The 22,757-nt window shown below is 43.2% G+C and overlaps 1 protein-coding gene across 3 annotated transcripts; it reads left to right on the forward strand.

Annotated features, from left to right (window-relative positions):
* The first annotated feature begins 1,931 nt into the window (after nucleotides 1-1,931).
* On the forward strand, nucleotides 1,932-17,798 carry LOC125280876 (ubiquitin-like modifier-activating enzyme 1). Of its 3 annotated transcripts, none has more exons than XM_048215824.2 (26): nucleotides 1,932-2,040; nucleotides 3,575-3,691; nucleotides 3,806-3,864; nucleotides 3,966-4,134; nucleotides 4,228-4,362; nucleotides 5,336-5,442; nucleotides 5,708-5,798; nucleotides 5,910-6,042; nucleotides 7,281-7,378; nucleotides 7,462-7,608; nucleotides 7,738-7,914; nucleotides 8,044-8,148; nucleotides 8,237-8,317; nucleotides 8,655-8,810; nucleotides 10,637-10,802; nucleotides 10,903-11,099; nucleotides 12,442-12,506; nucleotides 12,737-12,932; nucleotides 13,655-13,729; nucleotides 13,844-14,033; nucleotides 15,845-15,933; nucleotides 16,140-16,232; nucleotides 16,355-16,546; nucleotides 17,046-17,147; nucleotides 17,255-17,355; nucleotides 17,504-17,798. In XM_048215824.2, exons 2-26 carry the CDS (start codon nucleotides 3,575-3,577, stop codon nucleotides 17,637-17,639), a joined length of 3,177 nt encoding a protein of 1,058 aa, XP_048071781.1. In that variant the 5' UTR covers nucleotides 1,932-2,040; the 3' UTR covers nucleotides 17,640-17,798. The 3 variants fall into 3 exon arrangements, with proteins under 3 accessions (XP_048071781.1, XP_057171389.1, XP_048071782.1); XM_048215825.2 differs by having other exon boundaries at nucleotides 2,034-2,213; XM_057315406.1 differs by lacking the exon at nucleotides 8,237-8,317.
* The last annotated feature ends 4,959 nt before the right edge of the window (nucleotides 17,799-22,757 follow it).

A 22,757-nucleotide genomic window follows, 5' to 3' on the forward strand; every position in this document is an offset into this window, starting at 1 on the left:
TTAAATCAATTGCCCAATCTCACATCTCAAGAAACTAGGGAGAAAAAAAATTATAACCACAAAGCAAAAAGAAAGAGGAAAATAACAAAGACTAAGATGGAAATAAATTAGAGAATAATAAAAAGAATAGAGAAAATCAACAAAAATCAAAAGTCGGTTCTCTAAGAAGATTAACAAAATTGACAAACTTCCGTTAGACAGAACAAGAAAAAAAATAGAGAAGACTCAATTACTAAAACCAGAATGAATAAGGACATCACTAGGAACTTTATCAAAAAGGATTAAAAGAATATACCATGTACACTTATATGCCAACAAATTTCTTAACCTAGATAAAATATCCAAATTACTAGAAAAAAACACAAGCCCCTGAAGCTAAGTTTTTTATTATAATAATATTTTTTATTATATTATGTTAGTCACCATACAGTATATCCCTGGTTTTTGATGTAAAGTTTGATGATTCATTAGTTGCGTATAACACCCAGTGCACCATGCCATACGTGCCCTCCTTACTACCCATCACCGGTCTATCCCATTCCCCCACCCCCCCTCCCCTCTGAAGCCCTCAGTTTGTTTCTCAGAGTCCATAGTCTCTCATGCTTCATTCCCCCTTCTGATTACCCCTCCTTTTTAAAAATTTTTAAAAAAAAATTTTAATTTTTATTATATTATGTTAGTCACCATACAGTACATCCCCAGTTTCTGATGTAAAGTTAGATGATTCATTAGTTGCCTATAACTAGTGCACCATGCAATACGTGCCCTCCTTACTACCCATCACCGGTCTATCCCATTCCTCCACCCCCCTCCCCTCTGAGGCCCTCAGTTTGTTTCTCATAGTCCATAGTCTCTCATGTTTCATTCCCCCTTCTGATTACCCCCCTTTCTTTATCCCTTTCTTCCCCTACCGATCTTTTTTTAAGTAGAAAATTTGCATAGACCTATAACAGTTAAAAAGATTGCCTTATTAATCAAAATTTCCACAGGAAAAAGCCTGGGGCCAGATGGTTTTAGGGTTAATTTTACCAAATGTTTTCCTGAGTTGTTAATGGAAATGTTATAGATACAGAGTTGATCATCTATTAGCATTCAGTTAATATGATATTTATTAATATTCATCAGAAGTGCATTGAGTGCTTATCGGGTGCCTTGAATTTTGTTACATCATGGTGCCTTTGGTGATCTGGTATCTGTGTTTCTTACTAAACGGACATTGATAACGTTGATCACTTTGCTTTCCAGCATCCCTCAGAAGTATGTTTCAAGGCCTTGTATTGACATAATGCCCCAAATTGAAGGTTTCTGAGGTGACTGAGTATATCCTCACCATAAATAATTTTATGTTAACATAAAAAATGAGTTTTACATGAATAAAAATATGAAAGTAACATTTCATGTTTACTATATATAAGACAATGTTGTCAACTTTAACACCGTATTTTTCATTTTATCATATTTTCACACATGTTATATTTCAAATTTCATGACTTATATTGAGCTAAAGTGATGGATGCTGTTATCACAGTTGTATAGAAGGGGAAACCGAGACACTGGTCTGTAGTCAAGTGTGCAGTTGAAGAGGTGGAGTGGAAATCGGCTAGTCCTAGCAGCAGATTTGAAATAATAAAGTCTTAAATTTCACGGCTCTTCAAAACCTATGAGCCATGTGGGAAACTTCATTACCTCTTCAGTTTCGCCTGGCTGTTTTCCAAGTGTTTTGCAGCAAGGACTTCCCCTGAATTCTTATTATACACTGTCATGCATAATTCTTGAGCAAGACGCGTGAGCTCTATGTGGACTTTGCTATTGTCCCTGAGTTTTTCAGGGCCGGAATTTTCTGCGTACTGATTTATACCCATTTTACTGGATGCAGCCACCAGATGGACTTGTGCTCCTCCTACCGGCAGCCTGCGTAATGAGTCACACAAGGGCTGCCGACGTCATAACGTGATTCACTATCAAGCGCGACGCGAGCAGGACCAAACGACTCCTTTGAGCCTCCGGCTCAGCTGCCGCCATCTTGTTTCGGCGGTTGAGGTAAAGGAGGCGTCGTTCGTGGGAGGGACTGCCAGGACAGGGGGAAGGTTGCGGCGGTGCAGCTCTCCGCTAGCCAGTCCGCCGGGGAGGTGGAGTAAAAGAAGGGCGGCGGGTGGGTACGGCTGCGGCTGCGTGAGGAGCTGGCGGCGGGGCGACCAGTGGAAGCGGCATTGGTAACAAATGGTCTTTGGAGGCGCCTCCTCCCGGGCAGGTTTTTCGGGAGACTTTGGAAGGGCCTGAGCTGGGCTGCTGTCGCGGTAGCGGATGGGTTGATCCTGGGGCGGGGCCAACATTTGGGTGTTTTGTTTTGTTTTTTTAAGATTGTATTTATTTATTTGACAGACAGCCAGAGAGAGAGGGAACACAAGCAGGGGGAGTGGGAGAGGAAGAAGCAGGCTCCTAGTGGAGCAGGGAGCCGGATGTGGGGCTCGATCCCAAAACGCCGGGATCACGCCCTGAGCCCAAGGCAGACGCTTAATGACTGCGCCACCCAGGCGCCCCCAACATTTGTTTTCAGAAATCTGAGCTAGGGTTTCCAGGGCCTGGTACCAGCTTTTATCGTTTCAGGCTAAACATACCTAGACACAAATCTCATTCCTTTACAGATCTAGCGTCCAAAGTCAGCAATTTGAACATACCTAGTGAACATATGCCATTAACATTTGAGTTTACTACCCACTGCTAAAGATGTCTTCCTTTCTACATCACCTTCTACACGCAGCATTTGTACTCAATGGCCCATTTCCCCTAACTCCTCAAGATCTTAGCATCTTCCATCAGAAACTCCTTTGGATCCAACGTTGTCCTTCAGTGACAAGCCCTCAGAATCTACTTTTGAAGAATCTCCCATTTTTTTATGGCCCCAGCATTCTTTCCACATAACCCTGACTATCTTCCCTGGAGTGTCCTCAGAGACAGACATCAGACAGGAATTGTTGGGGCAAAGCTGTCCATCAGAGGATTCTCCCAGTGCCACCCTCACTCCCACAGTGTCTGCCCTTGTAGATTTGGGTCCTAACTACCTCTGTCAGATATTTATCTTCCCAGCCTCATCCTAGCCAGGTCTGTGCATTCAAAAGTCAGCAGCTGTCCTAGCTTCAGTGACTATCCCTTGACGCCACATCATGCATAGTAGTCTGCCCCGAGAGCCTTTCAGATGTTCTCTCAGGAGCCCTCACCTTTTGCTTTCTGCCGCAGGATCGCTTACCATTATCAGATATCCCCTTCCTCATCAGATTCCCAACAGAGTAGATCACTTTCCCAGCATATGCTGATTCTCTGTAGGCTTAAGTTTACTGACTGGTAAGAGAAACCAGAGAACTTCAGATTCTAGCTAGTCTTTCCTCAATCATTCTTTTAGGCCCGAATGGTCTGAGCTTAGCCTTATCTTTTCACTTCCTCACAACAGCCCCAATACCTGTCATGTCTTTACTGTAAAAAGGGCTGCTAGTATTTAACGCCTTCTCTCCCCCAAAGTTGCCACTAACAAGAAAAGCTTCCCACATCTGGCTCACCTCTAGCTCTTTTCTTTCAGATGTCCAGCTCGCCACTATCCAAGAAACGCTGTGTGCCTGGGCCTGATCCAAAACCAAGTTCTGACTGCTCCTCTGCCTATTCGGTAATGTTTAAAGTGCCCTCGGGACCAACCAACGTGAGTATCTTCTCCTTACAGACACATGGGTGGGGTGCAGGGTGGTTGGTAACAGAGTAGCAGTCTCTTGACTGTTTAAGCTCCATTCCTGCTAACTGCTGCCTCCATTCCTAGGGAATGCCAAAAAAAGACAGTGGAACAGACATAGATGAGGGTCTTTACTCCCGGCAGCTGTAAGTGTGACTAAGTATGGGGATGTGGAGTGGGAGGGGGCACAGACAGGATAGTATTGGTTGGGTCAAGTCCTGACCCAGAATCTCCCCCAACCTGGCAGGTATGTGCTTGGCCATGAGGCAATGAAGCATCTCCAGACATCCAGTGTACTGGTGTCGGGCCTCCGGGGCCTCGGGGTGGAAATTGCCAAGAATATCATCCTTGGTGGGGTCAAAGCTGTCACCTTGCATGACCAGGGCACTGCCCAGTGGGCTGACCTCTCCTCCCAGGTACCTCCCTCTTCCTGGCTCCTTTACTACTTTTGCCCATGTACCAACCCCCTTGGGCTTTGCATTAACTTCTCTTCCTATACCCTCTTGTAGTTCTACCTTCGGGAAGAGGACATCGGTAAAAACCGGGCTGAGGTATCACAGCCCCGCCTTGCTGAGCTCAACAGCTATGTGCCTGTCAGCACCTATACTGGGGCCCTCGTTGAGGACTTCCTTTGTGGTTTCCAGGTACCCTGCTATATCCTGCCTCTTGCCTAATTTTCTCAGATTCTGTTTCTGGTTGATCTGTTCAGGATTTATTTAATAGGCCATCCCAGTGTTTAGGTTTTGTGTGGGGAGGCTCAGGGATATAGGCAGGAATTAGATCCTGGACCTGCCCTAGGGAGATCTCACACCTTTTCAGGAGGGAAGAAATGGCCAAATATTGTGATGCAGTGTTTGTGAACACTGAACGCTGAAGCCAAACTACCTTGGTATGTGGGTACCTTGCTCTTAGAGTTGCCTGACAGTGAACAAGTAACTTAGTTTCATCTGCCTTTATTTTTCTCTCTGTAGAATAGGAATAATAGCAATAATGACTTCAGAGTTTTTATGATGGTTAAATACTTAGAATAGCATTTGGCAAAATGTAAGTTCCAAATACATGTTTGTTAAGTAACTACACTGGGAAGAGGGACTGATATGGTTCTGTAGGGTTTCCCAGAGGAGAGGCGTACTGGATTTCCTGCTATAGAACTAGGGAACAACAGGCACAGATCCCCACAGATCTGATCTGGGCAGATATTTAACTTATTTCTGAATTGAAGCAAGTGAGGGTGTAATATGGGGCATAAACTCAGACGCTGGGAACAGAGTATGTTCATTTTTGTCTCCCCAGATACCGTTAGGTGGTAGGAAGGCAGGATTAGGTGTTTGTCAAATTAAAGAGTTTGTTGGTCTTTTCAGTACTCTCTTTACCTTTCTTATCTGAGTCTGGGGATTCCTGTTTTTCTCCAGTGACTTTGCTCTCACTGAGCGTGACACACACAGATACTTTATAAATAGAAGAAGACTGAGCCAGCAAAATTTAAATCCTGATGCCTCACCAATGCTGGACTGTCTTGACACTTCACCGACCCCAGTCAGCATTTCTCTTTTATTTTCTTAACTCTCCTGCACCCCACTGCTAAGCCTTTGTATGTGAGCCTCCTTCTCTGTATAGGTGGTGGTCCTCACCAATTCTCCCTTGGAGGACCAGCTGCAGGTGGGTGAGTTCTGTCATAGCCGTGGAATCAAGCTGGTCGTGGCAGACACACGAGGCCTATTTGGGTGAGTGCCTGCCTCTCACTTTCTCCCAAGCACTTGCCAGGCCCAGGCAAGATCCTTTTGCTCCCACTGAATTCATTCTGTTTCCAGCCAACCCAAGCCTAAGTTTTGATTCTGTACATTTAGCTTTCCCCATTTGGCATGACTGCCATCTGATTGCCAGCAGTAAGGGGCTGAGTTTGCTTAGCAGTTATTCACTGCATCTTGAAGGACACATAGAGTACCTGCATGCATGGGTGTTAGGCTCTAGTCCTGTTGTCTCCTACAGGCAGTTGTTTTGTGACTTTGGAGAGGAAATGATCCTTACAGATTCCAATGGGGAGCAGCCGCTCAGTGCTATGGTATCTATGGTTACAAAGGTAAGGAGATCAGCCCCAAGGGTTCTGGCAGGCAGGTGGGCAGCAGTAATTCTCCCTGTCTCCTCATGATAGCCTGAGCCTACCTTTGAGGCTTACTTCTCTTCCAACTAGGATAGCCCTGGTGTTGTCACCTGCCTGGATGAGGCCCGGCATGGATTTGAGAGCGGCGACTTTGTCTCCTTCACAGAAGTCCAAGGCATGCATGAACTCAACGGCACCTACCCCATAGAGATCAAAGTCCTGGGTATGTTAAGGCTGGGGACAAGAAATGATTGCCTGGACCAAAGGGAGAGCTGTAGGCTGTTCCAGAGGCAAAAATGTGACACATAACTGTAATATGAATTAGACCAAAAGCCAAGAGGAGATGCCTTTCGAAACCTGAGCTAAGACTTAGGAGAGATGTGTCCATGGGACCTTTCCAAATAGACATGAACTGAACTATAGAGGCAGAAGTTTATGCCACTAGTGTTTGGTTTTATTTCCTGTGTAGTCTGTTGGCTATGTCTCTTTTTGTTTGTTTGCATTGGAATTTATAGTACAGAACTTGATGTGTATTTAGTATATAGTCTCTAAGTAACACTTTATCACCTCATGTATAAAAAAATAGCCTCACAACAGAATATTCCCAATTCCTGGTTCCCCATTTATATTTTATGTCTGTCACATATTTCTCAATATGTTGGCTTGGGTTTAAAAGTTATTGTTTTAAAGAGATTTGAAATAATTAAGAGAATAAATTCTTTTTTACCCATATGCCACCATTTTTTTGTTTTCTGTTTATCCAGTTTTACATCTAGTATAGTTTTCTTTCTACCTGAGGGATGTCCTTTACCATTTGTTGTACTCATGGGGTTTGCTGGTGGTAATTCTTTTAGTTTTTTAGTGATTTAAGTTATCTCTATTTTGCCTGTGTTTTTGAAAGACATTTTTGTGGACTTTAGAATTCTAGATTGACAGTTTTTTCTCTTCTATTGCTTAAAAGATGTTGCTGTATTTTCTTGCTTCCATTAATTTCCACAAGTGTGATTTCATTCTTTTCCTTGTTTGTTTGCCTGTATGTAATGTGCTTATTTTCTCTACCACCAATTATAAACAGGGTGACCATGACAATGCACCGTAGTGTAGTTTTCTCCATGTTTCTTTTGTTTAGGTTTATTGAACTACATTATTTGTGGGTTTATAGTTGTATCAGGTTTGGAAAATTATTGGCCATAATTTTTTTCAAAATGTTACTCTCTTACTTCCTCCCTCCCCATTATCTCTTTCCAAAACTCCAATCAGATGCATATTAAGCTACTTGACTTATTTTGGGTCTGTTTGTTTGTTTTCCCTCCGTGTTGTATTTTGAATAGTTTGTTTTAGTGTAGAGCCGGGTTAGGATGGATTTTTCATTCTTGTTTTGGTGGTGCTATTGATTCTCTGTGGTGGGACAGGAGGATTGGTGGTTGAAGTAACAGATACTCCATTCTTTTCCTTCCCTAGGTCCCTATACCTTTAGTATCTGTGACACTTCTAGCTTCTCTGAGTATATCCGGGGAGGTATTGTCAGTCAGGTTAAAGTACCTAAGAAGATCAGCTTTGTAAGTATGTGTGGGGGTGGGCTATAGGGTTCTACACCTCTAGGATTTTCACTTCTCTGGTGCTGATATCCCACTTTCCACAGAAATCCTTGCCAGCCTCACTGGCAGAGCCAGACTTTGTGATAACGGATTTTGCCAAGTATTCTCGCCCTGGTCAGCTGCACATTGGCTTCCAGGCCCTGCACCACTTCTGTGCTCAGCATGGCCGGGCCCCTCGGCCCCACAATGAGGTAGATGAGTGGGCAAGCCAGCCAGCATTTTTGGCCCAAAGCTCACCTGTTCTCCCATCTAGTCTCTCCCTGTCTCTCTCCCCACAGTTGGCCTGACTGGTCCTCTCTTGGTTCTGTTTGCCCTTCCAGGAGGATGCAACAGAACTGGTGACCTTAGCACAGGCTGTGAATGCCCGAGCCCTGCCAGCAGTGCAGCAGGACATCCTGGATGAGGACCTCATTCGAAAGCTGTCATATGTGGCTGCTGGGGATCTGGCACCCATAAACGCCTTTATTGGGGGCTTGGCTGCTCAGGAAGTTATGAAGGTCAGTGTGGGTAAAGAAGGGCAGAGTTGAAGACAGGCCAGGTGCCTTCCTGATTCCATCCCTGGCTTTCCATCTGGGTCGGATTCCCATTAAGCACCTATGACCTCCCATTTCTTACCATCTCCCCAGGCCTGCTCTGGGAAGTTTATGCCTGTTATGCAGTGGCTGTACTTTGATGCCCTTGAGTGTCTCCCCGAGGACAAACAGGCCCTCACAGAGGACAAGTGTCTCCCGGTATGTGAGGGGGCCCCACGGGGAAGGTATTATTATGGGTCTCTGCAAGACAGCTCTTCTCTCATCCTCCTCCCTTCACATGACTCAGTGCCAGAACCGTTATGATGGGCAGGTGGCTGTATTTGGCTCAGACCTGCAAGAGAAGCTGGGCAAGCAAAAGTACTTCTTGGTGAGTGATCCCATTGGGCACCAGCTGCATCATCTTTACTTGCTTCCGGCCAGTCTTTGCTGGAGTCTCCTGCCCCTCAAGGGAGGGTAATTGTCATCTCCTCCCTTTCTCCATTTTCTTTATACCACAAGAAAGCCTGATATGTGCCTGTAGTCCCCCCTCTGGTGCCTCCTTCCTTTGATGACAGTGGGTATTTATGCCTCTAGGATTTGAATATGTAGTACTAGACCCTCTTACCCTCTCTCACTATCTTCAGGGGGAGTGACGACTAATAGGTTTCTTTGCTTTGCGCGTGCACCCTAACCCGTCTGTGTCTCTCTTCTTGGCAACCTCTCAGGTGGGTGCAGGGGCCATTGGCTGTGAACTCCTCAAGAACTTTGCCATGATTGGTCTAGGCTGTGGGGAGGATGGAGCAGTCACTGTTACTGACATGGACACCATTGAGAAGTCCAATCTCAACCGACAGTTTTTGTTCCGGCCCTGGGATGTCACGGTGAGTAGGTGGACATGGTAAGTGGGTGAGCTGCTTCTCTCTCTTTCCTCCTGTCTTTCTTGTCATTAATCTTAATAGCTTCGGTCTTTTTGCCTCTGTCTTTCTTTCTGCTTTCCCCTCCTTTCTTTTTCTCTACCGTTCAGTCTTTTAGCAGATATTGGAATACTTACCATGTGTTTTCATTTAATTCATCATTTTATACCTACCCCCACTTTTTCTTTTCTTTTTTTCCTCTTTCAATCTTTGGTAGGACTATGGAAGCTAGGTATGTAGAAGGGTCAGTCTGAGAAGTCTTCTGTGTTATTTTTGCCACTCAGAGACTTTTGTTTTCATTTTATCATCCTACTACTCTGCCCTGCCCTAGATATTTGGAATGCATTACATAGTAACAAAGGAGAGCTTCCTGCCCTTGTCTAGTGAGAAAAGTCTGGAGATCCACAGCACTTTTCCTCAAGTTCCCAAGACCATAATTGTTTTAAGACCACTAAGACATTATTTGTCTTATTTTGTTAGGTGAAAATTTCCATGCTACTCTAGGAAGGCTTCTGCAACTCAGTAACATTGCTTTTTTCCAAATGACCAAATGCAGGATGGTACAAAATAGGGCAGTACCTGAAGATCCATTGAAATGCAAAACAAACCAGTAGATATTGGTATAGATTGAAGATTTTACCTTGCAGCCACACTTTAAAACACTATCACTTCTCAGGTTTTGATTTTTTTTTAATACCAACAATTATCTGAAAATGCTATTAAAATATTGTGTGAAATTGCATATTCTTCTATGTACATTTAACAGATTGAATGTGGTAGAGGTGAGAATCCAGCTGCCTTCTAAGAGATTCCATAACTTAAAACATTTGCAAAAATGTACATGCAATTTGCTTTTTTCATACTGTTTATATTTGTACTACGTAGTGGAATCATTCCATTTTCAGATCAACTAATAATAATGTAAAATTTTGCCAGCTTATATTTCTAATACAGGAAATATTGGTAGCGGTAGCCCCACCTAGTAAAAGCTCTTTTTAAGACGCTTATATTTGAGGATGGTTGCAATAAAGAGTAAATACCATAGTGAAGTGTATGGCTGATGTTAGGAAGTTGCAAAGTACGGTGAAAAATGAGAAACAAGGATGAGAGGGAATGTCATGGAGAGTGGTTTGCACTGTGGTAAAAGAAGCCCTCAGTGGAAGAGCAGCATTTCCTCAAGACTTGGATGATAGAGGAGAATGTAATCCAGGAAAGAGTGATGTAATCACTCTTGGATGATAGAGGAGAATGTAATCCAGGTAAAGATAACAGTCTGAGCAAAACCGTGATGTTAGAATATAGCTCATTGTAATGTTTAAGGAACAGAGCGGCCGTTCAGAGGGGATGGTGGTAGGAGATGTGGTTGTAGAAGTAATGTAGCCCAACTCATACCCTAAGTGAAAGTGGGAGCTAGTGGAGCAAAAGAGGGATGTGAGCTGACTTACTTGGGCTTTCAGAAGATACTGTTTGTATTTGTACAAAACCTTGGGTTTATTTGGGTAATGGCATCCCAACTCTGGACGCTGTTAAGTATAAAAAGCAATGAATTTTGCAGATACCTGATCTGTTGTCTCCTACCTGTCTTATTGTTCCTTTTCTGCTCACCCCCTGGCCCATTTGTCACAGCCTCAGCCATGTGACATTTGTCACAGACTACTGCTAAACCAGGGAGCCTGCTGAACTCAGAGCGTAGATCTTGCGCCCATCATTAGATAAATCAGTTGTCAGAACAACTCTGTAAATGTTTATTAGGTGAACATATGAATGACAGCTCCTCCTCCATCCCTACCCAGAAGTTGAAATCTGACACAGCTGCTGCAGCTGTGCGCCACATAAATCCGTACATCCGGGTAATGAGCCATCAGAATTGTGTTGGCCCTGACACAGAGCATATCTATGACGACAGCTTCTTCCAGAACCTCGATGGTGTTGCCAATGCCCTGGACAATGTGGATACTCGTGAGTTTGGAGGCGGGCGAGGATGAGGGCAGGGTAATACGTGTCTGTTTGGGGAATATCCCCTACCCTAATGTTATCACCACCTATCATCTTCCCACAGGCATGTACATGGACCGCCGCTGCGTGTACTACCGTAAACCACTGCTGGAGTCAGGCACGCTGGGCACCAAGGGCAATGTGCAGGTGGTTATCCCCTTCCTGACAGAGTCCTACAGCTCCAGCCAGGACCCTCCTGAGAAGTCCATCCCCATCTGCACACTGAAGAACTTCCCCAATGCCATCGAACACACATTGCAGGTGATTACTTTTGGAGGGAGGGAGAGGTGGAAGAGACGGCACTTAAGCAGCCTCTCAGCCACCAAACTTGTCATTCAGGTGATGTAAATGTCAGTGTGGCCTGTGCCTTTTCTTCAAATCTCTTTCCCTTACTTTACACCTTGCAGTCTAGGCTTTACTAAATGATTCATTCCTTTTAACTTAAAAATTTTTAATTTGCAAGCACAGAGATGGGTATTCCTATAATATGTAATGTATTTTATGTAATTTATATCTGAGAAATAAGGTGTGATCTTATGTAAAGAGGATATTATATTGTTGCTAAAAAAATCAATTCCTTAATATCTCAGCTAGTTATTTAATTACTTCTAACATTTAGTCCGTATTTGGATTTCCCTAACTGTTAAACCAAAAATGTTTAACAGTTGGCGTGTCAGGATAATTATGTTTGTATAACGTACATACACAACGGTGTATATATCCTCTAAATGGACAGAGTAAACATATCCATTTAACCAATACCCAGAATATAACCCTAATTCCAGTGTTCTTTGAACTGAAAAATGAACACTGTATTGTGCAAATGAGTCTTAAAAGTCCTTAAAAACCATGTGTAGGAGTGGGGGGGGTAGGAAGAAAAATGACGAGAAACGGAACACAGTTTGATCTACTCGTGTGCAACCTAAGTTACCAAATGGATGTGTTTTAACTGATATATTCACTATAGTGTGTATGTGTCTCCATCCCACCATGTGTGCGCATGTCTGCATATGTGTGTACATGTACACAAATCTGTGTTTATAAACATATATGTATGTGTTTGTGTCCATACCTGTAACTTTTATTAGATAATCACTATTGTGGGGCCACACATGCAGGAAGACTATAAAACATCTCTTAAAATAAATTCAGTATGTGACTCTTGGACTTAATCTCTTCCCGTCTCAGATTCCTTATCTATAAAATGGGATGAGAGAAGTATCTCTCTCAAGGGTTTCTAAAGTATTTACCATTTAATAAGTACGTGGCACCATTTTAGATAACGTTTACATATGTACATGTATGATCATTTCAACATATCAACCCATGAGTTATAGATACTTCTTTTACAGAATATGTTTTCAGAATAAGGATACAGAGATAAAGGTGTTACCTTGTATGCCACAACACTGCGGCAGAGCTGGCCTTGGGGTTGGTAGGGCGTGAGAAGTTTCAGGGGCCACTTTTGAGGGACTTTCTTCCTCTTTTCTCTTGTAGTAGCCATGTTAGTTCCTAATTGCTTCATTCACTGATGGTCTTTCTAGTGCCTACAGAAACCCATTTTGTCTTTCAACCCCATGTAGTCTCTTTGCTTTGTCTGCAGTGGGCTCGGGATGAGTTTGAAGGTCTCTTCAAGCAGCCAGCAGAAAATGTCAACCAGTATCTCACGTGAGTAATCCTGCCAAATGTTCTCTCACTTGTCCCCTGCGTACATGCCAACCAACCATACTGTAACACTGTATGGCTCAGGACCAGTCACATATTTTGAATAAATCAATGAATGCTTGGGCCTCATGCCATTGGACAGTCAGAACCAGCTCTTCATGCAAGTAGGCCCACTCCTGGGAACCAGCTCTCCTCTGTGTAATGTTGCCCATTTTCGCTCTGATTCCTATTAGAGACTCCAATTTTGTGGAACGGACACTGTGCCTGGCAGGTACCCAACCCCTGGAGATGCTGGAGGCTGTGCAGCGTAGCCTGGTGCTACAGCGGCCACACACCTGGGCTGACTGTGTGACCTGGGCTTACCACCACTGGCACACTCAGTACTCCAACAACATTCGCCAGCTTTTGCACAACTTTCCACCTGACCAGGTATTACATACTTGCTGAGTTCACTTGGCAGAATGCATTTTCTGGAAACAGGGAGTGTGCTGAGGGCTCTTGACACAGCTAATTCAGCTATGGCAGGCACACCAAGACCATTTTATGAGATCTCATAAAATGATTGGGCCAGTGCTTTGGGGCACCTGGGTGGCTCAGTCAGTGAAGCGTTTGCCTGCAGCTCAGGTCATGATCTCAGGGTCCTGGGATCAAGTTCCATATCACGCTCCTTGCTCTGTGGGGAGTCTGCTTCTCCCACTACCCCAATTCTGCCACTCCCCCTGCTTGTGCGCTCTCTCTCACTCAAATAAAATCTTTAAAAAAAAAAAAAAAAGACTGTTTCTCCCTCTCCCCTACCCCTCCCCCATAAAATAAATAAATAAATCTTTAAAAAAAGAAAAAAATACAAGTGGTTCACATTCCAGCTTCATTTGACCTTGGGGCAAGGCATGTGTTTTCTCTCTGCACCTTAGTATCTCCATCTGTGAATAAGAATGACCTAGTTCTTTTGAGTTTTTTGAGGGTTAATTTGTATTTATTAAGTTCTTTAAGTTGGCATATGCCTGGTAATTCATAAAATGCTGATAAATAGTTCTATGTGTATCACAAAGTGATTGCCCAGGGATAGTGAGTTGGGACTTCCAGGTCGGAGATGAGGGGTCTGGATTGTCTCCTCTCAGGCTCTCTTCCCCAAACCCTTTCTATCGTCTTAGCTTACAAGCTCTGGAGCCCTATTCTGGTCTGGGCCCAAACGCTGTCCACACCCACTCATCTTTGATGTCAACAATGTAAGTCTCACCCTAGGGTATCCTGGGATCGGGTGGAAAGTGGGTGGCTGGGAAAAAGTCTGAGGTTCCAGGGTGAGGACTGATGTGCTTACCAGTCCATATCTTGCCTTCTAGCCCCTACATCTGGATTATGTGATGGCTGCTGCCAACCTCTTTGCCCAGACCTATGGGCTGATGGGGTCTCAGGACCGAGCTGCTGTGGCCATACTTCTACAGTCTGTGCACATCCCTGAATTCACCCCCAGGTCTGATGTCAAGATTCATGTCTCTGACCAGGAGCTTCAGAACTCCAGTGCCTCTGTTGGTGAGGGTTCTTAATCCATCTGGCCCAGAGCACCATTCCACTTACCTCCTGTCCAGGTTTCTTCACTAGATGTTCTAGTTTTTCTGCTCTGAGTTTCCAAGCCTGAGTTTTACCCATGCTGCCTTTGGCCTTTGTTTCCTCCAGTGTAAAATAAAGATGGGTGGTTGAGGTAAATTCTTTCATGTGTTTCTCCTTTTTCTTTTTCCCATTCTGGCTCTCAGGAGGATTAATTTTACATCTTCTATCTGTGTGTGTTTGCCTTTTTTGTTCTCCTTTCCTCCATTTTCTTCTTGTTCTGTTTTTCAGACTCTTGGCGAGTAGTGTGCCTTGATGTCTTCCCTGGGTCATCTCCTTCCCAATATCCCCATCCATATCCCCAACTTCCATCTGTATGTGTTTTCATCCTAGTGTTGACGTCCGTGTCTGTCTTCATCTCCTCTGAAGATCTTCCTCCTCATCTCACCATTTTCTTCATTCAGTCTCCTCCTCTCTCTCTTATCATGTCTCATGCTCTGTAAGTCCCTTTCTATATTGTATGTTTTCTGTATATATCTTTCCATTTTTTCCTCTGTATATCTGTCACCATCCTGCTCTTTCCCAAATACCTCATCTCTCCTGTTCTTTTCTGTATATTTCTTTGTGTGTATCTCTTCAGTTGTCAACCCTGCACGTATTTTCCTCTAGCTCATTTTCCATACATACTCTTTATCTCTGCCATTCTTCTTTTCCATCTTCGAATTTTGTTTTTATTTGATTCACATGTCTCTCCTCTTCCTATTTTTCCCTACTTCTCCTTCTTGTATCTTCTTCCCCTCCCTTTCTGTCCTGTTTCCATCTCTGTCTCCCTCCACATCTGTTTCCCTCTGTGTCATTCTTTAAAATCTCCTATCTCTGTTTCGTAATCTACATTGTTTTAAATTATGGTAGAAACACCTGAGATTTACAGTGTTAACCACTTTTTTTTTAAAGATTTTATTTATTTATTTGACAGAGAGAGTGCACACACACATACACACACACACAAGAAGGGGGAGTGGCAGACAAGGTGGAGGGAGAAACAGGCTCCCCACTGATCAGGGAGCCTGATGTGGGTCTTGATCCCAGGACCGAAGGCAGTCGCTTAACCGACTGAGCCACCCAGGCGCCCCGAGTGTTAACCATTTTTAAGTGTTCTGTTCAGTACTGTTAAATATACCAGTTGCTCTGAAACATCTCCAGGACTTTCTCACCTTTCAAATCTGAAATTCTGTCCGCACTAAAATAACTCCCCAGTTTTCTGCCCAGGCCCTGGCAACCACCATTCTATTTTCTGTGTCTATGAAGTTGGACTCATATATCTCATGTAAGTGGAATCATGAAGTAGTTGTCTTTCTGTCTCTAACCATAATACACTCTGGCTCCATCCATCTTGCACATGGCAAGATTTCATTTTTTTGACGGCTGAGCAATATCCCATTCTGTGCACACACCACTTCTTCTTTAGCCATTCATCCATGAGTGGCACTTGGACTGCGTCCATCTCTTACCTGTTCTGAATAGTGCTACTATCTGCATCCTTTCTTAATGTTATTATCTTTGTTCCTTAACATCTGCATTTATATCTCTCTTCATGGCCCTACGCCTGTCTACCTCTTTCTTTCTTGTGTGGGGTGTTTTTTGCTCTACCGTTCCCTGCTCCCCCAACTCTTTCCCACAGCGTCTATCCTATTCAAATCCTTTGTCTGAAATCTCTGCCCCATTCTAGTCTGCTGCTTTCTCCTCAGACCCTGGCCTGGACTTAAAAGGACTAACATGTCTCTCCTTTCCTACAGATGATAGTTGCATACAGGAGCTCAAAGCCATGCTTCCCAGCCCAGAGAAGCTCCCTGGGTTCAAGATGTACCCTATCAACTTTGAGAAGGTGCTGGGGAGGGGTGGGGTCCTCAACAGGGTAGCAGCGTGGACTGAGCCATCATAGGCTTTTGTGGGAATTATAGGCCTGCTAGATTCTTTGGCTGGTCTGGAAACTAATTGAGGTGCAATACAGTTGAATCCTTAGTAGCCAAGAAACATGGTTTTCCTGTAACTCCCTCTTTCATGTCCGTCCTCCCTTCCCACTCAAAATAGGATGATAATACCAACTTTCATATGGATTTCATTGTGGCTGCATCCAACCTCCGAGCAGAAAACTATAACATTCCCCCTGCAGATCGGCATAAGGTAATGATAGTCTAGAGCCAAGCTTTCACCCTTTCCAAGGGTGCCTCTCCCACATTTGTCCTCTTCTGTAGAGCCTGAACCCCTCTAGTGACTACCTCTGCTGGTCATCTTCTGTCTCACAGAGCAAGATGATTGCAGGGAAGATCATCCCTGCTATTGCCACAACGACAGCAGCTATAGTTGGCCTCGTGTGTCTGGAGCTATACAAAGTGGTGCAGGGACACCGGCAGCTTGAATCTTATAAGAACAGCTTTATGAACTTGGCCCTGCCCTTCTTCAGCTTCTCTGAACCTCTTGCCCCACCCCGTCACCAGGTGGGGGTCTGCTTATATGGAAACCTTTGGTTTTGCCCATCAGTGAGTGAGTGAGGCTGTGTGTCTGTGGTGGGTAGGGTGTGTGTGAGTCTGTATATTTGCAGAACGGCCTCATAGCAGGTGAGGCTTTGTATGTTTGGGTACCTGTACCTTTCATATACTGTTTGTCCATTCGTCATATGGTTTTTTGAATTTTGCAAAGTTGGAATGTGGCTGGGCATATTTCAGAAGTAATGAGAAGGCCGGTATAGTTAGACGATATTAAATGGAAAGGTAAAGGAAGTGGAAGGTGAGTGAAGGAGATACTGGGATCTCCTTACTGTGAAGACCATTGGTCAATATAAGAACATCAGTTGCTTGCACACAATGATAGAAGGCCGTGGGAGGGATAGGGAAAAAAAACGTTGTGATTGATATGTCTTAAAAGGTCAGGTCAGGTGGTTGGGCTAGGATCATCTGCGTTAGCCCATATTCCACTCCCCTGTGTTTGGTCCTACAGTACTGTAACCAAGAGTGGACATTGTGGGATCGCTTTGAGGTACAGGGGCTACAGCCTAATGGTGAAGAGATGACTCTCAAACAGTTCCTTAACTATTTTAAGGTGAGCCTTTTATACACTCACTCCACTTAGAGATGGTGGTTGTGCAGGTGATTCCTACTCCCCTTTTCTATGACACTGTTGTCTGTCCTCGTTCCCACCCTCTCCAGACAGAGCACAAATTAGAGATTACCATGCTGTCCCAAGGTGTATCCATGCTGTACTCCTTTTTCATGCCAGCTACCAAACTCAGGGAACGGTTGGATCAGCCGTGAGTTGGCCACTGGGCAGGGAAAGGAAGGCCCTATGTGGGGTGGGAACCCTGACCACTTATGTTCATGGTTTTCCCTACCTTCTTCACCCCCATATGTCTCTCCTCTCTTGCTTTCTACATCCCTGACCCTCATCTCTCTTCTCAGGGTGACAGAAATTGTGAGCCGTGTGTCACAGCGAAAGCTGGACCACCATGTGCGGGCACTGGTGCTTGAGCTATGCTGCAATGATGAGACTGGCGAGGATGTCGAAGTTCCCTATGTACGATACACCATCTGCTGACTCCCCCGTCCCCAAACGATTTACTTTTGGATCCCTTCTAGTTGTGGCAAAACATGTGCCTAGCCAGGCACTAAGCTTTACATCCTTTAGAGAACTTTTTTTGTGGTTGCTTTCTACTGTTTAAAATTGGAATTGTTAATAAACAGACTTATTAATACAGTTGTGGCATGTCCTGGTTTTGGCAGTGGCCCATGCCCTCTTTCCTCTGGTAAATGATGGGCTACCTATACCTTTGTTCAGGTAGAAATTCAAAGGGTTCATCCCCATCCCAGAAACCTGAAATTGGCCCCAGATGTAATGTTATGAGACTGAGAATATTAAATGCAGCTGATCTCATAAATGTGAGGTTTACTACCTTTTCCTTCTGTCCTCCCTCTTCAAAAAAGAAATAGGGGCAATTGAAGGCTACAGAGCAGGTCCGCCTTTGCCCTATGTCTTAAATTTCACTCAGTTTCTAATCCTATCTTTGCTACGTCCAGCTACCTGCCATACTGATTTTGAGATGTAGTAGACATCCTGGACCCAAACTGTGGGTCTGAATACTAAGACTTGCCAATGTATGTTATGCATTATACATTTCTTAACTGTTTTGTGCCTGATAAAGGAATAAAGGGTTACGAGGGATAAGGGCATTTAATGTCTATAAGGTGGTTACTTCTTGGCGTATGGTATGTGTTGTACATACATATGCTTTTACTATTTGAGAGTGTACTTTAGCTACTCTAAACTTCTTTTTTTTTTTTTGTATTAGAACCTGGTGCCATCCCACCACACTTGATGCATTGAGACCGTCTACAAAATGGTTCTGTAAGGGGAACTTCACAAAGCGCTCCTGGACTGTGATGCCAGTGCCTTAAGACACATTATACACTTACTAATGAAATTATTTGGCAGAGCACATCCACAAAACAAAAACTCTTTCTTGCTCCACCCCACCTCCCTTTACCATAGGTCTCCTTGTTCTCTTCCTCAAAAGTCTTCAGGCCTCCTACCATTGAGGAGAGAGCTCGCTTCCAAGACTGACGGGTTTTATGTGTTAAATCTGACAGCAGGAGTCTTACTGCTATCCCCACAAGTAATGCAAGGGCACACAGTTTCTCCACATAGCAGAAGGCACCAGTCTTTTTTTCACATCCATATCTGTGTCTTCTCCATTGGTACCACTTGGGTGGTTTAAAATACCACTCAGAAACCTCACTGAGCACTGTTCAACATTCTGCCCACTGGAGGATTTTCCTTCACCCCCTGTCCAGGGATATGCCAGAGAGGGGCTGTGGTGGTACAGCTGTCTACTTTTAGGTGGTACCTGCATATAGTGCAAGAGCATCTGAAACGAGGCCTGAGTCTTTCTAGGAATGCCCAGAGGCCATCGGTGCAGGCTGGGAGATAGAAGGCAGGGTAGCAGGAGTGGGGATCACAGGCATTTGGGCCACCGATTCATCTAATTTCCTTGTGCCTTTACAACTTCCTTGGGCCTGATCTCATACACACTACTTCCATTTGATGATGCAGTGTTGCTGTGTATGCCCAACTTGATGGCCTAATGGGTCAGATGACTCCCAGCTCATAATGGGAAGGCGAGGTTGCATCATTAGTCCACGGTCCAGTTCCTATTTGGTTTAGTCTCTGCTGAGGCCAGTAGCAGACCAAAGGCTGGTTCTCAAAGGCAGAGTAAAGATGGCAGGGATTTGCTAAAAAATTCTAAAGGCCTGTGCTATAGTTCAACTGCACGGCCTACCAGAGGCTCCAAACAGCATGCCTAGCTGCCACAAACAGCATTTAAGCACCATTAGATTATATGGCCCACATGGCAGAACACTTTGAAGGCCTGTCTGGAACTGTTGTAGAATTTTCTGCGGTTCTGGATTCTCAGAACAACTAGTAACTTCTTGGGCCACTCTGCAAACAACAGATCAGAGTAACACACCCAAAAGGGTAATATGTTGTCTTTACAATTCAGACTCAGTAGGCATTATGAGTCCTTTTTAGTTGAAAGATGTACCACGCGCAACTATTTAGTACTCATCTTGGAAGGGATATATTAACATGTTCCACATAGGCTTGTGAAGGCTGAGAAATGCAAGCTCTGTAGTCCAGATCTGCAAACAAAAGACTCCACATGGCCAATGGTTTAGTGTAAGTCCAAAGGCTTGAGAAGCAAGAAAGCTGTTCCAGTTGGAGTCTGAGGCCAAAGCGGGGCAAGACCCATGTCCCAGCCTGAACATAGACTGAGACAATTCTTTAAACTCAGCGTTTTTGTTCAATTGAGGTCATCGACAAGTTGGATGAGGCCTACCCATATTAAAAAGGAAAATCCGCCTTTTTAGTCTGCAAATTCAAATGGTAAGCTCACCCAGAAACACCTTCTCAAACACCTGTGAAAATCATGGTTAACCAAATCTCTAGGCATCCGTGGCCCATATAAGTTGACACATAAAATTAAAATCATGATAACTGTGCTCAGGGTTGCAGGAGAGGCTTGATCAGGTTGAGAGATTTAAGATCTGCTCATGGATTTTGAAACCAGAGTCAAGGTGAGTCCTTTCTCTGAAACCAGAGTCAAGGTGAGTCCTTTCTCTGCTCAAAGTGTTGCCACAGTCTCCCTTCTTACTGGTGTAATTACCAGAATCCTTGCCACCATCCCCCAAACCTCATAATCATATTGCATGTATCCTTCTGACCTAACTTCTGCTACTTCCTCCTTTACTCATTCTTTGTAACTTTTTACACATTCTTTGCAGGTGAAAAAGTTTGTACATGAGCAGATGTTAGGAACTGGTGTGCCCAAAACTTGCTTTGAAACCAGGTTCTCTTGTTCCGAGCATGCACTTGACAGTAATGAGGTCAACCTCCTCACTAATTTGCTTCCCAGGGCAATCAGGCTTGTATAGGCAAATAAACACACCCAAGTTGAGTCTGGGGTGGGGATAGAAGTATGATCGGTTAAGGGTACAATGACCTCCCGACTACACTCATTTCAGGTTGCAATTATATCTCTGTAGATCCCATGAAACATCTGTCCTTAGTTTAAGGGAATAAATCACAACCTTCTTGACAATGACTGAGACTAGGGAATTAGCAGGCCAGTGGAAAAGTGGGAGGATGGCTCTGCTGCAGAGAGTTTGTTTGTAGATTGTATCAGGTTCAGGTTATGTCGTCTCCAAGCAGGTGCTTTTGGTTTTGTATCTTGATGTCATAGGAAGTTATGTTTAATACACAGGGTTTTGTTGTTGTTGTTTTTAGATTTTAACTTACTTTACCTTTATAGAAAGTTTTCAAACATTCAGAACAACCCATGACACTTCATTGTTTTTTTTCTTTTTAATAAAATTGTGATAAAATATATATAACATACATTTACTATCTTAACCATGTTTAAGTGCACAGCTCAGTGGCATTAAATATATTCACATTGTTGGGCAATCATCACCACCATCCGTTATCTGGAACTTTATTATGTCTTGAAACTACCCTTGCTCCAGTCCCTGGCAACCACTATTCTACTTTCTACGAATTTGACTACTTTAAATTCATATAAGTGGAATCATACCATAGCACTTGTCAGAATTTTCTTCCTTTTAAGATTGAACAATAGTCAGCTTTGTACATCAATTTTGTTTTTCTATTTATTTATGGAAGGACACTTATCCATTACTTTTTAGGTAAACTTCTTGAAACATGATGTAAAATCCCTCAAAACATAAAAATACAAAAGACAAAAGTACAGCTTGAAGAATTCTTATAAAGGTAACACACACATGCAATCAGTATCAGAATACAACATGGCCATCTTTCTAGAAGATTCTCTGATGCTCCTTTCTAGATACTAAATCGTTTCTTACAGTTTTGCTAGATTTAAAGTTTTGCCTGTTCCTGACCTTTAATTTTGTAACAACGTAATTTTTTAACTTTATTTTTTTTAAATCTTATTTAAATTCTAGTTAGTTAACACATATGGTAATACTGGTTTTAGGAATAGAATTTAGTGATTCATCACTTACATATAACACCCAGTGCTCATCGTAACAAGTGTCCTCCTTAATACCCATCACCCACTTGGCCCAACCCTGCCCATCTCCCATGGATGATTTTACTCAATTAAAAAAAAAAATTGGCAGGGGGGACACCTGGCTGATTCAGTTGGTAGAGAATGCAACTCTAGATTTGGGGGTTGCGAGCTTGAGTCCAATGTTGGGTGTAGAGACTACTTAAAATCTTTTTTAAAAATTTAAAAAATAAAAAATTTTGGACACTTATCAAGAATTATCATAACAACAATAGTATAATGAGCTCCAAATACCCATCAGGTAGGTTCAATAATCTTCGAGTCATGCCAGTTTGATTAATAGCACTGCATCACATTGAAATCAAGTTGGAACACCATATTATATTTGTAAGTTCTTCAATATGTTTGTCTAAAACAAAGGACTGTACATCCACAAAACCATACCATCACTATCACAACTATAAAAAAACGTTTAAAAGTCTAGTTCTTTTAATTCTTTTAGATGCATTTAGAGTGAATTGTAGATTATCCAATAATTAGACTTAATATTGTGTCGTATTTGTAATCCTTTTTTCTTTCCCTTTGGAATAGGTTTAAACCATGTGACACATAACACAATGCTTATAATGCCTTAGTTTATATCGCTAAAAAATAACCCTATTACATAACTGTAATTCTATCATTACACTTAAAATAATGTCTGGGTTTCATGTAGTAGACCATATTTCATTTTCCTAAATTGCAGCCATCCTCTCTTTGAAATTGTTTGGCAGGTGAATTTCAAGTCTCTCAAGAAAGACTAAATTTCCCTCCGAAAAGGGGCTACATATGGGGTGACACTGGATAGCCCCATTGGTTATTTCTCACCCCTCCCGCAACCATAGATACTTTTGTATTTGCACTAAAGAAAATTTGGCTACAAAAGGGAGTCATCAATGATCTACATTAATATCTCACTCAACTGTGTTTCTTCGCCGGCATCCCTGTCCTTTCTACCAACCTTCCAAAAAACCATCCCCCTGTTTGCGTGCAACTACGCTGGCTTTCTACATGATAGAACCTGATTACAGGCCGCAATGCTATGAAACTTAAAGTCAATCACAAGAAAAAAA

The sequence above is a fragment of the Ursus arctos genome, chromosome Y (assembly GCF_023065955.2).
Source record: "Ursus arctos isolate Adak ecotype North America chromosome Y, UrsArc2.0, whole genome shotgun sequence".
NCBI classification, from domain to species: Eukaryota; Metazoa; Chordata; class Mammalia; order Carnivora; family Ursidae; genus Ursus; species Ursus arctos.